Source organism: Astatotilapia calliptera, chromosome 20 (genome assembly GCF_964374335.1).
Source record: "Astatotilapia calliptera chromosome 20, fAstCal68.1, whole genome shotgun sequence".
Lineage (NCBI taxonomy): Eukaryota > Metazoa > Chordata > Actinopteri > Cichliformes > Cichlidae > Astatotilapia > Astatotilapia calliptera.
Genome location: NC_137441.1, coordinates 10,357,068 through 10,374,885, shown reverse-complemented (window position 1 = coordinate 10,374,885; position 17,818 = coordinate 10,357,068). Strand labels below are relative to the sequence as shown.

Sequence of the window (17,818 nt, the reverse complement as noted above, 5' to 3'; positions counted from 1 at the left end):
AGGTACAGCTACAGGAAAATGTGACTGTTTGTGAATGTTCTGTATAAGAGGTGCAAAGACAACAAACACAAAAAAAAAAAAGAATCAAGATTTTTTTTTGAAGAAGAAGAAGACATCTGAATAATGCATGCATCACAGTTTTGTGTTTATGGGGAAATGCAGTCACTATAGATGAAAATAAACATTCAAATGATATACCAGATGATGTGCTGATTACTGATTGAATAAAAGTGGACTAAAAAGTACTACAAATAAACAAAAAAAAAAAAAGTTGCCAGTATGTGAATATATAGTTCAGTAAAACTCCTAGTATCTTTTACTGCACCAGTGCCTGTTATAAAACCCACGATTAAAGTTGAACAGAGTCAGTTTTAATGAAAAACCAGTGTTAAATTTGCCTCCACATTTTACAACCTTGCCAGAAGCCCATATTTGGTCACAACCAGTGGAGATTTGCTTCTTTTATGCAATCATTATAGGGATTAGCTATTAACTCCATTCATCCCTCCATTCATTTTCTTTCGCTTATCCAAATGTATTAAGTCCTTTATTTTATTCATACACCTCAAGGTTAAGTACTTCAACAGCTGACTCATCGCACTTCATTACTGAATTCAGATTGGGGGTTTTTTTAAATCCCAAAAAACTCTCCCAAAAATCGAAATCATGTTGGAGCCTTAAAGTGCAATTTGTCTGCTAGTTTCTCTGCAGGTTGACATTAGTTCTTGAAGTGGAGGCCAAGGTAAAGACTGCAGTTTGCTTTTCACACATTAACTATCCCCACTTGCCATCCTGAACTTTATACTGGACCGGCACTACTGCTAATATGTTAAAAGTGCTGCACAAAAAAGGGGCAATGATTAAATTAACAGTGAAAATATTTCATACTGGAATGAAAGAAAAAGTAAGTAAGCTTCAGCATCCTGTGACAATGAATGTCTGAAAAAATCCATCAGACTAGACAAAGTGTGCCAGTGAACTAATAGTTATAGGCATATTTATATAATATTGCTATAGACTATATATATTGACTTTTTTTTTTTTACTCGATTCTAAACAAAAATTATGTTTCTTAAAGATTTACAATACAATTTAGAAGCCTGAATGGATAGAGAGTGACATTGTCTTATTAATTATAGATACAGAGATTTTATAACCAACAAATACTATAGGCCTATTTGCAGTGGGCAAAAATGACAGTTGGCCGAAACACAATTTTTGTTTGTTATATCATATTGTGATGTTTTTATTACACAAACGTCTTTTGTAATGTGTCTGAGTTTTCCAGGTGTCAAAGAAAAGATAACTTGTCAATGAGACACACATGTATAATTGCTTCCTGAGTGACACATTTTCCACTGTATGATTCGATACTACTAGCTTGTAGTATTTTACCTCACAAACCGGTTTTCAATGCTAATCATTGACACAATTCAAGTGGGGATATTTTTGTCGGAAGAATCTCCACTTCATCCATTAACTCGAGAGGACATCCTTTCCTGTTAAGCAATACAAAGTGGTTAGGGCTTAAAGCTTTAAAAGGGATCAAGAAACTCATTATGTTGCAGCAAGTATCCACGGAAACTCTGTGAAGCTGCTTTCCCATAACGTGTATGCAAAAGTTGGTTCTAAAAGGAAAAAAAATATCTTCTTGAAAGTGTCACTGAGCTACATCAATTTTTATTGAGCCCAAGATGTTTCTGGATGAGCGGATTGTAACTCTGTTCAAAAGGAATGCCCATCACACACTCACTTACTGGAGTGTTTTCTTCAGCTTTGGACTCTGCATTGCTTTTCTTGGACCTACGATTTTAGACTTGCAATGTCAAACAAACTCAACACTTAGTCAGATCACCTGGGTGTTTTTTGCCCAACAGTTCTGCTTATTGATTGGCAGCTCTGTTGGTGGTATTTTCAAGAGAACGTAAGTATCACAATCTCGCAACTAGAGTCTGTGCTGTCATATTAAAGTCTTGAAGGCCTGCATAAATGACCTCTCGTTCTCTCTTTTCTTTTTTAAAGGTTGTTGACCGCTCTTGCGGCCTTATTTTTTTCTGCTCTTGTCATCTCTGTAATATTTGCCATCATCCCTCTGTGCAATAATGTCCTTGTTTTGGCCATTGCCATGGCTGTCTCTGGTTTGGCAATGGGTCTGATTGACACTATTGCTAACATCCAACTGGTGACCATATATCAGAAGGACTCTGCCGTTTTCCTACAGGTGAAAAAGTACCGACATGATCAAAATACTGAAATTCAATGAGCCGATTCAGATGTGTTTGCTTTGTCTGTCAAGTATTATCGAGATATTATATAGAGACAAAACGATGAGAATATTTGCAAAAGATTCTCAATAGGAGTGCACTGTGAAGTTAGGTGCTAGTAATATACTGTGTTCTTCAAAAACTGCAGTAAGTAATGTCCTTGGCCTTTCTACTTTTTTGCAGGCTCTTCATTTTTTCATTGGGTTCGGTGCCCTAGTGAGCCCACTGATTGCAGATCCTTTCCTCTCAGAGACAGGCTGTGGGAATCACACAGGGAATGAGACTGAGGTCATACATCATTTCAGAAGCATGCTGAGAAACAGTCCAATCGTAGAGCACAGCATACCTCTGAGCAACCTGTCCCATGGGGTAGAGAAAGAGGAGTCCAGTGTGCACTATGCTTTCTGGATCATGGCACTTATTAATGTAAGAAGCTGAACAGATGTACATTGAATGAGAGGAGCAGGGTTTTGTTTGTTTGTTTGTTATTGTATGATTATTGTTTCTTGAAATAAGAAAAAAAAAGTTGAATATTTGTTTACTTTCAGCTGCCTGTGCCCATTGCAGTCCTATATCTGATGTATCGAGAGCAGCTGATCCCATGTTGCCCCAATGGCACGCCACGTCTTTTGGACAAGGATGAACTAGCAATGGAGAGCCAGCAGGGGGCCGAGGGCCCAGCTGTGGAACAGAATGAACATGAAGCTGGGGGTAAGGATATAGACGGAGAGATTTTTGCACCGGGACTATTTTAAAATGGAAAAATACACAATTTTTATGATTTTCCAACCAGTTTGGATAAAAAACAAAGGAATGAATTGCACTTCGTGTACACCAATCTGTCATTTTGTGACTTTTTGCCCAGTTACAGGTCATGGGAGTATCTTTAGCTGCTGTCAGAATGATAACCTGCGCGGGCTGCCTTTATCCTTCTTTATGATTCATATTCTTGGTGGGATGGTGCTTTTTATGACTGATGGTATTGTGGTGAGTGAGGAGTGCAGATAAATGACATGGTGTTCATTTCACCTAATATTTTACACATAGTTTTATGTGTGCTTACAAAAATTGCTCCACATAAATCCCAGAAAGTAGAGCACATGAAAGAACGTCGATTTTCATTGCAGGGTGCATATGCCGGCTTTGTGTACACCTACGCTGTGGCACCACCGATGTCCTTGCCTCATAAGACGGCTGGTTACCTGGCCAGTATCTTTTGGGCAGCTATCACTGCTGGACGTTTGCTGTCCATACCACTCTCATATCGTTTCCAGCCTGTGAAACTACTCATATTCAACCTGGTAAGGCCAATAAAACATTTAGAGGTGATATATATCACTTGGTGATATATAAATGCTAAATGGAGCATATATCCTCTTCTTTGTTTTTTTATTTGTCTTTTACAGGCAGGAGCTATTGTTACTGTGTTGTTGCTGCTCATTTTCTACACCAGCAGCATCTTTCTGTTTGTCGGGACGTGTTTATGTGGCCTCTTTCTGAGCAGCATATTCCCTTGTATGCTTGCCTACACTGAAGACATCCTTGACTACCAAGGTAAGATGAAGTGTTATCTGCGCATTAAGAATAACTCAGCAGTAGAATGAGTGCAAGAGGTGAAGTAATAAACTATGCATGCATTTTTTTACAGGTTGCGCAACCTCTGTCCTTGTGACAAGTGCAGGGATGGGAGAGATGGTAATGCAAGTTCTTGTTGGCTCAGTAAGTGTGATGACTATCTTCATTATTAAAGAGAGAATGTGCAGAAGTTGAAAAATGGGCTTTTAATTGCGAAGAAAAAAAACAAGCCCAGTCGAGATTTAAGATTCATGTTCAGGAGTTAAATTTTGCTGTCTCATCTGCAGATTATTCAGACTGAAGGCAGCTACAGCTTCCTGCTGTGTGGAATGATAATTGCCTGCATTGGTTTTATCCTCTTTATTGGTCTCCTGCTGTTCCATCGAATGCACAGAAATTACCTCACAGGTACAGCATCAGCCAGAATCCTCAGACACTCCTTTGAAATAAATAATTGTGGGTGTGCTGAAAGTTTGTTTGTTTGTTTTTCTTTGCTCATCAACCCCCTCTCCAACCCCCCTGCCATCCAAACAGGAACCTCAAAAAAGTCAGCCATGGTGGAGGAGCCAGCAACAGAGCAGAACGGGGAAGTCAAAACAGAACAGATAGACAACGAAGAGAATATTCAAGAGAGCCCGAACTGATGTGTATTTAACCGCCAACTGGTAGAGACTGAGTATTGCAGTACAAAAAGGTCATCAAACAGTGTGTGTGCAAGTGTATCTTTTTTTGTGTGTTTTTGCAAAGCAGTACTGTTTTAGATGACAGTCTGGTCTCTTAGATTGTTTTTATAAATTACAACCTGCATTCATCAAATTGTGTTTTATTCTGTTTTATATTGCATTTACAATACATGATCAACATCAGAAGAGCTTCCACCACTGGCTCCATTAGCTGTGTTCATTCTGGTTATTAGTGAAGGGGACTCGACTGGGGTCAACAGGCTGGAAAACTTCACAAATAAATAGTTATTGTTCGGATAGTTCTGCTTATGCCTCTGGATTTGTAGGGTGAGAGAGCGAGGAAAACCAAACCCAGCTTACACTTTAACAGAGCAAAGTACACCCTGCACAGATCAACACAAGTTCCTAAATGGATTCCGTAATATATTTTCTTCCACATTTGGGCTGTTTTTGAGGAGATTAATTGTTGCGTACTTTCCATAGCTATTAAAATTGAGTTATGGGGTTTGTAGTCATCCATAAAAGTAGTTCATACTATGGCATCTCCAAACTTGCTCTTTGTCAGCAAGTCAACCTTCAGGTGACCAGCAGGGAGCGATATAGACAGCATCATTATCATGATTAAAAACTTTATCTGGAAAATGTGAAATGAAATACAGCTAATCAAAAACATTTGTTCTTCCTTCCTATTGCAAAATGACCCTATTGCAAAATGGCCCTTCCTATTGCAAAATGGGAATCAGATTTATGAGTCAGCTTAGACCAAAACTTCCTGTTTCAAATATGCTTAAAAACCTTTAAATTGATTAGAAGTCCAGTCTACAATTAATACAAAACAAAATACTACATAGATTGCACTATACAGGTCAACGGATGTTCAAGATGGGCTTTACGTCTACCAGCAACTGCCCACACTGTCAAGGCAATACACTGGACAACTACATCCACGCTTTTTGGTTCTGTTCACCAGTTCAGAAGTTTTGGCACGGGATATGGGAAGACTTACTAAAGTGTCTGAAATGTAACATTCCAACCTCCCCTCTAGTGTGCTTGTTGGACAACTTGGATGATGTCACTACAGAAATGAATACAGCCTGCATGGTTTTCACTGCGGTATGCATTGCTAAGAAAATTAACTGGAAATGAACTTGAAAAATAAAAATAATATTAAGTCTGACCAATATAGAGACCATCTAATAGATCACATGAGTCTTGATATAGCCTCTGCCACCACATTAGATCAGTACCTCTGGGCTCCTTTGATCAGCTCCATCCCCTAGTAGGGGTGGGGGGTTGTAGTTTCATCCCGCCTTTGCTATTGTGGTTGATGTGGGGAGTAGGGACGGCCTTAGGGCGTCTGGGGATCCCCTAGGGACAATTCCCTGGCTTAACCCGGGGGCTGTGGTCACGACCTGGTTAGGGGCACTGGTGGCTCTTGGATGGTGTTTTTCTGGTGGCTGCATGCAGCAGGGCTGGGGGAGGGTCTGTGCTGGCGGACATAGGTTAATGGCCTGGTAGTGTGGCTGCCCCTAGGTGGGTCTTTGGCGGGCATGGGGCCTTTGGGGTTCTGGGGGTGCTCTGCCTCCGGTCTAGGGCTTTGGCTGGGTCTTGGGGGCTTGGGTCCTGGTTGTTGTGTCACCAAGGTTGTGGGCAGGTGCGTGCACGGGGGCTCAGCCCTGGCGCGGGGGGCCTCTGGTGCATCGGGCGAACTGGGGGCCTCTTCAACTGGCAGGGAGGTTATTACATCCTTGCAGGAGTTCTCTACTCTCCAGGAGTTCACCCTGCAGGTGGGGGAAAGATATAGGAGAGGTGGTCCTCCGTTGGTCCTCCTTGGGCTCTCGCGCTCTGAGGGCCTCTAGATCTTATCCATGCCTGCTTCATGCCCTGGGGGACGGCGCTGTGGCTCTCCACAACCTCTAGCATATCGTAACATGCAGAAACCTTTTAAATACAAGCACGCCTGTCCACACAGCTATGCACACAGGTGTCACAGACACAAACTGCACCTTTCTTGGCTGCTGCCTCAAAGCACATTGTGCGCTGTTGGTCTTGGGTGCTGCACAACAACATTCGAAATGTAGTATTTACTCTTACTTACATTTATTTAGGTTATTGCAGTGATGTTGTGTGTATTGTGTTGCTCTCTTTTTGGTTGTTTTCTCTTTTTTTTTCTCTCAACAGGTGATCCAGGTGATTTCTTTTCTTATTTTTTTTAAGTGCCGTCTCTCACTGTTCATCTTCTGCTCAGTTTTTCTTTCCCTCCCTCTCTTTCTTTCTCCCTTTACTACGCAAAAATTTCCCCGTTGTGGGATCAATAAAGCCTTATCTTATCTTATCTTATCTTACTATCCCCCAGTCATGTTTGTCCCATCTGTAATAACTTAAAATAAAATAAAACAAAATACAATAAATAAATAATATTAACAAAGGTCAATCAAATGGACCAATACAGCAAGGCCGTGATGATCCACTTGGTAAAGTGAATCTGTTGGGCATCTTTCTTGGCCTTCAGACAACAATTTTGATGGTGAAAGAACCAAACGGGACAGGCAAGAGAAAAAAATAAATGTTCTTTTCACCTTTCCTCCTATATGGCAAAGATAAATGCTTCACACTTAATATATGAATGTACTGAATACATATAGGTTATGGAGATTAGACCATTTTAACTTAGTTCAGTAACTCATCACAGCCAAAAACTGCCCTGACAAATGAAAAATAAGTATTCTCTGTGTGTCTGTACCCTTGATCTGGAAGTTCTTGATGATGTCATAGCCCATGGATATGCTGTGGTTTTCCTTTGTAGTCATATGGCAAATCCCGAGGCTGACTCCATACTTCAGTTACTTCATCTGTCAAAGACTCACAGATTCGTGCTGTCACAAAGCAGGGCATCAGTGACAGCATGAAATGTCATCAGTTATTTAATCAGGAGTGTGTCTTACTTTAAACAACCAACTTATTCTGAGGCCGTGCATGTGCTTTTGTATATATAACTGCAACTATATCTTACAGATGTAAACCTACAGAAACTGTGCGTGCGTGCGTGCGCTGTACAAAACACCCAATTTCAATGAAGATATTCGAATACTCACCACAGCTAAATAGCCACTCTTATCCTAGGAGCATTTGAAGTTACTGTACTCACAAACCATAAAATTCACATGTCATAATATTAATATCCAGGGCCTTAGTGGTGAAAAACAAAACCTTACAATGGCAACAGGTTTAGGTTAATTATTTCAGGGTCCAGGAATTCATTTTTAGAGCCATTTCATTCAACTGCAATGCACTATAATGCTTCAAATGCATACTGGCCACGCTTGTCAATATGATAAGCAGAATCAATGGTCTCCTTTCCAGCCAACACAGCAGCAGACATAAGAAGACAAGCCTTGTTGCACTGCTTGGTCTCATTCTGAAAGTCAGGTTTCATCTCTTCCTCTGAATGTCAGCAGATATCAAATATTTAGTGCTGAACTTCAGATATCATGATTTTTAATATGTTCAGGTGGTGAGCTGGACACCCCGTGGGGTTTTATTGTGGCATTTTGTCACATTGCTATCAGGTACAGAATTATTTAAAGCTTACTGACACTAAAAGTACAAGTGGAGTAGAAGACTAGACACTCCAAATAAACAGATAAATAAATAATGTTATAATAACTCCAGGAAAACCTCAGGAGTCCTCAGGAGGGCATTGTCTGAATGCTGGCTAGTCTCAGTCAATGTCAAACGCATACTTCCTCAGGAATTAAATAATTGAATTAATGATGGTCTGATGGTTGGCAGAACTCATGCTGGGGTGGAGGTGGACGTCAAAGCAAGTGGCAGGCAGGCTAAAGAGAGCTGCCAATTAGTATCAGCTATTTGTGCATTTTCTTATCCTAGCCAAAATCTTATTCAGAGAGAAAAGACTTGCTTGCCGAGTTCTGCCAGTGAATCCAATACTTTGCACTGCAGTGACAACTAAACCACTCCCATACACCTAACTGTGTAAAATATTGTTCCTTAAATGAAATACCATATTTAAAAAAATTCCAAACAAATTATTTTATGTACTCCTTCATTCTTCTGGCCATTGATCTGACTTTAAAGCACCATGTTTTTTAAACTACCCCCAAAAAATAATAGCAAAGACATATAGAAGATAAGTTCAGGCTTAAGTGGGTGTCCACCTAAGTTAACGACTGGATGGTTATCTTGGAAAACTACTTAACTAGAGAGATGAAACACATATGTGAATCTTAATAATTACCAGGAGCACCTACTGGACTGAAACAACAAGATACTTTTACATACAACCACAATTCCCAGCCAGTACTTTGCAAATGAATATCTCCTACTAGGAGGTCAACAGGCTGACTCACTTTTATAGACACCTAATTTAACAAAACATTACAAAATGCTACATCTATGAAATGGGGTTATTTGCAGAAGATTTAACAAAAACATGTGACTGCTTATCAGGATTCCAGGCATAGTCTCTACAGGTATGCTTAGTCCTTGTGTGAAGGACTCTTCTATTCAAGGAAAACACAATTACAAAAGTAGTTCAGCAGCAAATAGCGAGCTGATATAAAATATTATACAAAAACCTCAAAAGACCATTGATAAATTTGTCAAACCTGTTTGTTTAGAATGCAAAACTACATTTAATACTCTCATCTAAGAGCTTTTTACTTTTTAAATTTCTATAGTGTGGAATAAATGACAAACCAATGCCAAGAGACAGACCAAAACAAGATGAAAGATGGATGTTTATGATTTTGCTAAAGTGCAGGGATTAATGATATGAAATATGCCTTTGTGTCATGCTGTAAATTTTATGTTACTGTTGAGCAGTGACATAGGACATTAAGAGTCAACTCACACAAACAACAGACAAAATTGCCTTTGAAAACCTATTTAGGTTGCAGATATGTGATGATAAATATGTTTGACAACTCTAATCACGCCTAAAGAAGGGTCATGATATGTCATAAAGAATGATTTGCATTCAATCCAGTGCATTCCCAGGGTAAATGGAGACCTTATCTAGTCATTTCAGCTTCTATTATAATAACCCTCTATATCTTTAACTGTTTATATCATTTTTAAAGAGCTGCTGTCAGTGGAAAGCACCTTGGCTGAAACAAGAGCCTCAAAGCAGAAGTAGTCCCACTTGAATTTCCAAAACAATTTGCTGATGTGGCTGCAAAAAGCCAAAGGTCAAATAAATGTCAAGCAGGCTGAGAGTAGGATGTTTCATTTATATACCGTACTGATTTTTTGGTTACAAGTGAAAAACAATCCAGTTTAAGCTGTCACTAAGGGCATTTTGTCAATTCAGAAGAGTTAATTTAGTATACCCCAATTCTTACCTTGGGGTATAAGTCAAAGACCAATTTGTCATATATTATACACATACATTATACATTTCTTCACAAAAATATAACTCAAATATCTTAAATATTCACAAACCTGAAATGAGTTTCTTTGTATCTGGTAGAAATGATTCTCTATGTGTTATACATGAAATTTATGTAGCTAAGGGTTTTCAGAAACAGATGTGCACATGGGTGTTGCAACCACATTGCTAATTTAGTCACAGGCACATGCATGCAATGGGATAGTTCTGTTTTTTGTAGGCTGACTATCTAAGTGTTAACACAAATTAGCATCATTAAAGGTTCCTCACAAAAAGTTTTGTATTAACAGTTTGGTTTTTTATTATGAGGCATAATATACAATGTGCTATATCAGTTTTTAGCATGTTGTCCCATTTGTCTTATGTTGAGATCAGGGCTCTGAAGAAGTTTGTTTGTGTGAGCAAAGCTCTAAACTGAAAAAATAGCTCTGTTAATTTTTCATACCTTTAGATACTATTGAAAGGCAATTTGTTATTTGCTACACGTAAAATACATAATAACAAATCAAAATATTAAAAATAATCTTCCCTTCAACATGAATAATCAAACTATCAAGTCCACTAAAGTTCTACAGTACAAATGTAATGGGTACATAAAATATTGAAACCCATAAAAGGAAACTAAGTGGGATTTTTTATTATAATACTGGCATCCGTTCCATCATTACTGAGCCATTAGAATGCATAATGGTACAAAATGGCAAAGAATCAAATTAGAGGAATAAAAGCCTGAGGAAAACCATACAAATGCAATATATGTGAAGCAATGGGAGAACTTTGTTTGTCCCACAGCTATTCATATCTTCAAAATAATTTTAAAGATTTGAGAAAGTCTGATGAGGCTATGCAGCAGACTGTTGTTAGAGACGAAGAAAACAACTGGATTAGGAAATCAGACTGTAAATTACGTGGTGTGGCAGGCTGATATTTAGTGCCACCTACTGTTGGAATAAATCAGCTTAAAGTACCCCTTCTGAATTTCTCAGAAAAAGGATGAAATGTTAGACAGTCATTCCAAAGAGATGACAACGAATAAAAGGCAGATTTCTGATGCTTTACATGAACATAAAAATCATTAAGAGCAAGACAGATGGATGGATAGATCTGGTCACTCCCAACAAAAAATTTAGCATTTTCATCTCTGCCACCTCTGACTCAGCCTCCTGTCTTTTTGTTAGTGCCAGCATCTCCAAATCGTCGGATAAATCGTATCAGATCTCACTGACATCTTTTAAACTTCCCTGTTTGTACTTGCTGCTATCCTTCTATTACAAATCACCCTTAATATTCGTTTCCACCCACTCCACCCTGCCTGCACTCTCTTGTTCAACCCTCTTGTGCTCTGTCCATTGCTTTGCATGGCTTATGCCAGGTCATTTAACTTACATATGGAAATAAAGTAACAGAAATTATACACAGCACTTTTATTTTAAATCAACAGAACGACCGAGTTTATATGCAGAGGGCACAGTTCTTCTCTTTTGTTCCCCTAAAGTATAAAGTCCCAGAAAACCGAATCTCACAAACAATTGAATTGTTTCCAGCACTCTGAAAACAGTTCACACTGTAAGCATCTAGATAAATTTATTTCTTTTTCTTTTAGTAGAAGGCTTTTGAGTTGGTGTATCTTTAAGTATTTCTTTTTGAAACAAGTACAAGTAGAAGAACATTTGGTTACTAAGCTGTTACTTCATATAAAAGAAGTTCAGTAAATTTTAAAAATGCTGGAGACAATAATGAGGAAAGCATTAATCTATCAAGGTGAGCTGTTTGGCCAAAAGAACCAGCTGAGTGTGTTCTAAAAAAACAAAACAAAAAAACACACATAAACCCCCCACAAAACATTGGAAAATGGTAAATAAGCTGGTAAACCATGGAGCACAAAATATTGGACAACTGAAATACGTTTTGATGGTGAAGGAAAAAAAACAACTTTTAACCACTTTTAAGAGACAAAAATTCTGATAAAACTGAGGTTTTTGTACTTGGCCATAAAAATCTTAGAAATATTTATCCCAGGACAGTGTGATGAATCTTGGAGTCATTTTTGAAGAGGATATTTCCTTCAGTGCACATGTTAAAGACATATGTAGGACTTCTTTGTTCCATTTGTGCAATATCTCTACAATGAGTAACATCCTGTCTCGGAGTGACGCCAATAATTAGTTCATGCATTTATTACTTCAAGGCTGGACTACTGTAATTTGTTATTATCGGGATGTCCTAAAAACTCCCTGAAAAGCCTTCATTTGATCCAAAATGCTTACTAGATTCCCAATTTGAATTCAGGAGACAGACACCATCCCTACTTCTATGATTAACCTTAAAACTTTCCTTTTTGCTAAAGCATATAGGTAGGGCTGGATCACATGACCCTGAATCCTCCCTTAGTTACGCTGCAATAGGTGTAGACTCGGAGATTCCCATGATGCACTGAGTATTTTCTTCAGCCACCTTTTCCAGTTATAATGTGTTATACAGCTCTCTTCATTTAATCATTAGTTATTATTAATCTAGTCTAGTCTTGTCCTGTCTTCCTCCCCTCACCCCAACGGTCACAGCAGATGACCGCCCCTCCCTGAGCCTGGTTCTGCTGGAGTTTTTCCTTCCCACTTGCTCAATAGGGGTCATATGATTGCTGGGTTTTTCTCTGTTGTACTATTTTATTGTCTACCTTAGAATATAGAGTGCATTGCAGTATAAATAAAACTAAATTGAATTGAATTGAAAATGATCAGGACAATGGAGAGGGTAAAAAAAAAACACAAAATACCTCATGGCCCAAAGCATACTCTGTTATCTGTCAAACACGGTCGAGTTTCTGTTAGGGTTTGGCCATATGGCTGCCAATGTAGCTGGCCCCCACTGGCATTTATTGATGATCTCACTGCTGACAGAAGCAACAGGATGAATGCAGAATTATATGAGAGCAGTTTGTGTGCTCAGATTCAGCCAAACACATAAAGCATATTGGACAGCAGTTCATCATTCAGCAGGACAAGGATACTAAACAAACAACTACAGCAACCGAAGACTATACAACTACTTACTGGCAGGAGAGTACACAGCAGTGACAAAATCTTTCTTTACTTGACTGTCAAACAAAAATCTCTTCCTCATACATTGCAAAATGAAGGCTTTTCTCACTGTTACATTCTGTTGCCACGTTTTCTTATTTACTTGCCATGTCCTACAGCAGCTGTGACTCAGTAGTTAGAGCCTTCCAGCTACCAACCTGATGGTTGTTGGTTTGATCCTAAAAGTGTGAGTGTGTGCATGATAGATAGAGAGCCCTTAAAGGCATAGAGTAAAGCAGTGAATCAATGTGTAAGTCTCTAGAAATAAGGGTGCTATAAGAGGAACTATGGTACTGCATGACATTAGGATATTGAGACAACTATATGAGGACAGTGTTAGGATGTGTGGTCAGAGTGACAGATGGGTTTAAAGCGGTGGTGCGATTACATTAGGAAACCATCAGGAAGCCCATTCATGTTTGTGAGGTTGCCAGATTAACAGATGAGGTTAGAGAGGAGTTTGTGGACTATAATGTTTGCAGATGACACTGTATTCATGGATGTAGTGAAGGAGGACATGCAGAGGGTTGGTGGTGTGACACAGGAAATTACTGGGGATTCGTATTATTGTATTATGTTTGTATTATTGTAGGGTCTCTACCCTACAATGCTAATATAAAGCACTTCAAGGCAACTCTTGTTGTGATTTGGCACTTTAGACATAACATTAAATTGAACTGAAAATTGAGATGGTGAGATGGAGTGAGATGGTAAATGGTAAATGGCCTGTATTTGTATAGTACTTTACTAGTCCCTAAGGACCCCAAAGCGCTTTACACGTTCAGTCATCCACCCATTCACACACTGGTGATGGCAAGCTACATTGTAGCTACAGCTGCCCTGAGGCGCACTGACAGAGGTGAGGCTGCCAGATACTGACGCTCTGACCACCACCAGTAGGCAACGGGTGAAGTGTCTCTCCCAACGACACAACAACCGAGACTGTCCAAGACAGGGCTCGAACCGCAGATCATCTGCTGTGGCCACTCCTAAAGGGAGCAGCCAGATGAAGAAGATCGAGAAGGTATATTCTTAATCTACCTTCTCGATCTACCTAAGATTCCTACCTAACCTAGCTAAGATTCCTAATTAAATTATCTATACTTAACAAAAAGTTATGTATTGTAAGTATATATGGCCCAAATGTTGATGACCCCTCATTCTTCCACGCTATTTTATTGAACACCTAGATTGCTCACTTGTTCTTGGGGGCCACCTCAACTTTGGACTAAATGAAGAAATGGACAGGCTCAATACAGCAGGAACTCAGCACAACTGGCTGTTCACAAATATAGCTAAACAGTACATGAGGCATTCCGGACTTTGCGACACATGGCGTTCCCTTCACCCCAGCCGTAAGGAATATATTTTCTCCTCATATGTCCATGACTCCTACTCTTGTCTGGATTATTTCCAAGTCAGCAGCTCACTGTTGAATGACACTTCAGACACTGAGATACACCCGATAGCTGTCAGTGATCATATTCCTGTATCTTTAATTCTAATACATAAGAAGATCATTCCGGCAAGTAAAAGCTGGAGATTTAATACATCATTGCTTAAAGATGAAGATTTTATTAAATATTTTAAAAAAGAGTGGGCTTTATATTTAGACTGTAGTGACCTGCCTGGAACATCAGCATCTGTTCTCTGGGAAGCAGGGAAAGCTGTGATGAGAGGTAAAATGATTTAATTCTCATCACATAAAAAGAGAAAACAAACATATTCAGAAATTATACGAAATCATCAAATCTTTAGAAGAAGCCTATGTGTCCTTCCAGGAACAGGAAATATTGAAGAAAATATGACAAACAAAACTAGAATTCAATGAAATTATTCATTAAACACACACACACACACACACACACACACACACACACAATTCTTAGTACAAAGACCCAACTTACTTAATTTCATAGACCATTCACGTAGCAAAAACACTGGAAATTGTTATTTACAGCTTCCAAAAATTTGGTTTTGGAAAGTCTTTCCTAAACTCGTTAAAAGTATTATATAATTCTCCAACAGCATGTGTCAGGACAAATGACCAAACATCCTCCAGCTTCTGTCACCAGAAAGGCACAAGGCAGGGACGCCCACTCTCCCCTTCACTGTTTGCAGTTTTTAATCGAACCACTAGGAGCAGCAAATCAGGAGGAAATAGTGATTAAGGGCATAAAATGATCTGGCTAGATGGAAATCGGTACCCATATCACTCATGGGAAGGGTTGCTTCAATGAAAATGATGGTCTTGCAAAGAATCACTTATTCATTCTCAATGATCCTGAGTAAGCCACCACCAGACTGATTTGGATCTCTGGAATCTTCTATTTTTAAATTCCTTTGGAAAGATAAACCCCACGCATCAGCTTAAAAACTCTACAAAGACCAAGGATGAAGGAGGACTAGATCTGCCTAACTTAAACAGTACTTCTTAGCCAACAGGCTACAAGTCATCTCAGGATGGTTAAAACATGCCCTGTCAGATGAGCCCTAGCTACACGTAGACAGGCACTATGCAATATTATAGAGATTTCTGACCTACAATTCATTAGTTCAAACATCAAACGACATATATGCTTTAAAAGTATCAATATCAGCTCCTCTCTGACAGTATGGTGGGCGTTTCTAAAAATGACTGGCTCTTCATTAATCACATCCAAACCTACACCCATTTGGAACAACCCTGACATACAACAGAACAATAATATGATTAACTTCCCAGATTGGAGTTGTAAAGGAATTAAATACTTGAAACATATATTTGAAGGAACAGACTTTATTCCATTTGACAGATTAATTATACAATATGGGATTAACAACCTTTCCTCCCCATCCTCAATTGAATCCCTCCTCCCACACCATCCCACCATCACACATGCAAGGTCTTTAGGTACAGGTGCATCACTGAGGGTCAGGGGAGGCATTCCTCCTTTGTCCCCTCCTGCCCCCCTGTACCTCAGTTTTATTCTACAACTTAGACACTCACATTGCTAAAACTCTCATACATATTTGGTATGGACACACTAAAAAGCATCTTCCAGCAGGATAAAAAATGTATTATAGGATGAAGGTGATTACTTTAATCAACTTTGACTTTTTCTTCAGTGACACTTCCATTTAAGGGACTAATACAGATGAAAACTTGCCCTTCATTCAAACATTCTTTCTTTTGCGTTGTTGCCTGTTGTTGCCTAGTCCTGTGTCTTTGTTTATCGTGATGTCAAGAATTTCCTGTCATTTGGCTGTGGTATTTTGAGCAATGGGAGAGTATGACACAGTATGACATTACTGCGCAAGACCAAAGGAGAAGTTGCCTAGCTGGTGTTTTCTTACCCTTTAACTTTTCATAACGACCATGAGGACCTCTGGAACATTTGTCTGCCTATTTAATGGTAATCTATCAAAAGTACTTGCCTTGCCATTTTTTTTCTTCAATTGCACACTTATCTGATTAACATGTGATGTTAAATGGTTTGGGATTTTGCAGGTCCAGCTTTCTGTTTGTTGTTGTGGATAATACAGCATGCAGCGGAATCACTTCTGCTTTCAGCTCCAGAGGTGGTAAAAGCAACAAACAGAGGGTCTGTAAAGGTGCCTTGTCAGTATGACCTTCTGTACAAAGAAAACACAAAGTACTGGTGCAGAGGAAAGATATATGAGTTTTGCAGGATAGTGGTAAAGACACCAAAGAACCGTTCTACCAACAGAACCTTCATTGCTGATGATAAGGAAGTGGGAGTGTTCAGTGTGACTATGACATCTATCAGACAAAGTGACGAAGATAAGTACTGGTGTGTCATCGCGACTCCTGGAAGAAATATCTTTACTGGTGTCAGCCTCCTCGTCTCCCAAGCAGGTAAACTTCAGCTTCAGATACTTTATCATCAGATGTGCTATTGCTGATTCAGTAGTTTCTTTCTTTGATTACACAGAATAATCACCAAACTTTAAAGTTGTAAATGTAATCTATTACTACTCTAGAAAGGCCAGCTCGAGTGTTGTCTGAACCTTTTGGCTAAACTAGTTAAACAACACATTGTTTGCCTCACAATCATGTTGTTTGTCATCTGAACGACCAAGTACGTTTCTGAGTAAGATTCTTATAATTTTCAAATCTAGGTGACCATCTATATTCATCTGAGACACTGACAATTTATCAACATCTTAATCAAAGACTGATCATAATTGTGGTGGGGATTTTTTAATGTTGCTCCACCACAGCGAAATATAACCCAACCACAAGTTGTACCTTTGATTTGACCTTCTAACTATTAGCATATGAGTCTGAGAACACCTTTTAAATTACACTGCTTGTCATCTAGTAGGTAGTATGGAGCAGAAAATATATTGTATATAAAAGATGATTAAACTTTAACAAAAGCTATATTGTAAAAATGGTCATTTCTGATATTTGAATTTTTCCACTTTCAAATTTAATTGTTATTTCTCATTATTTCCATTAGCTTATAAGATATTATGTTATTATTAGATATCAGATTATTTCTTGTTCTCAACATCTGTTGAAAACACCTGATAACGCTCTGAACTGCTTTCTAAGGTGATTATAAGGGGAAAGTCAGTATTAATATCAAGAATATCATTTACTGACTTTTAATGCAAAGTCTTCTTATCCACAGTGACAACCCCAACCACCAGCACACAAATTACTCCAATTCAAGATGAAAAAAGGTGAGAAGAGTCTAAGGCTATTAAACTGTTTACTATATCACCATCAACTCTTTATATGTAGTAGTAAACATTAGAATAATCATCTGTCCAGTACAAAAATAGTAACAGATAGTAGTA

The 17,818-nt window shown here is 38.7% G+C and overlaps 1 protein-coding gene across 1 annotated transcript; it reads left to right on the top strand.

Annotated features, from left to right (window-relative positions):
• Positions 1–1,556: 1,556 nt before the first annotated feature.
• On the top strand, positions 1,557–4,655 carry slc60a1b (solute carrier family 60 member 1b). Its single transcript, XM_080294252.1, has 10 exons — positions 1,557–1,924; positions 2,023–2,221; positions 2,448–2,690; positions 2,813–2,975; positions 3,130–3,251; positions 3,392–3,565; positions 3,671–3,818; positions 3,913–3,983; positions 4,127–4,247; positions 4,374–4,655. Exons 1-10 carry the CDS (start codon positions 1,695–1,697, stop codon positions 4,481–4,483), a joined length of 1,581 nt encoding a protein of 526 aa, XP_080150378.1. The 5' UTR covers positions 1,557–1,694; the 3' UTR covers positions 4,484–4,655.
• Positions 4,656–17,818: the final 13,163 nt, after the last annotated feature.

Bases quoted from the DNA above. Each gene is read 5' to 3' on its own strand.
- slc60a1b (XM_080294252.1), top strand. From the start codon at position 1,695: ATGTTTCTGGATGAGCGGATTGTAACTCTGTTCAAAAGGAATGCCCAT. The intron at 2,976-3,129 runs GTAAGGATATAG...CTTTTTGCCCAG, and splicing joins GAATGAACATGAAGCTGGGG to TTACAGGTCATGGGAGTATC. The intron at 3,566-3,670 runs GTAAGGCCAATA...TGTCTTTTACAG, and splicing joins AACTACTCATATTCAACCTG to GCAGGAGCTATTGTTACTGT.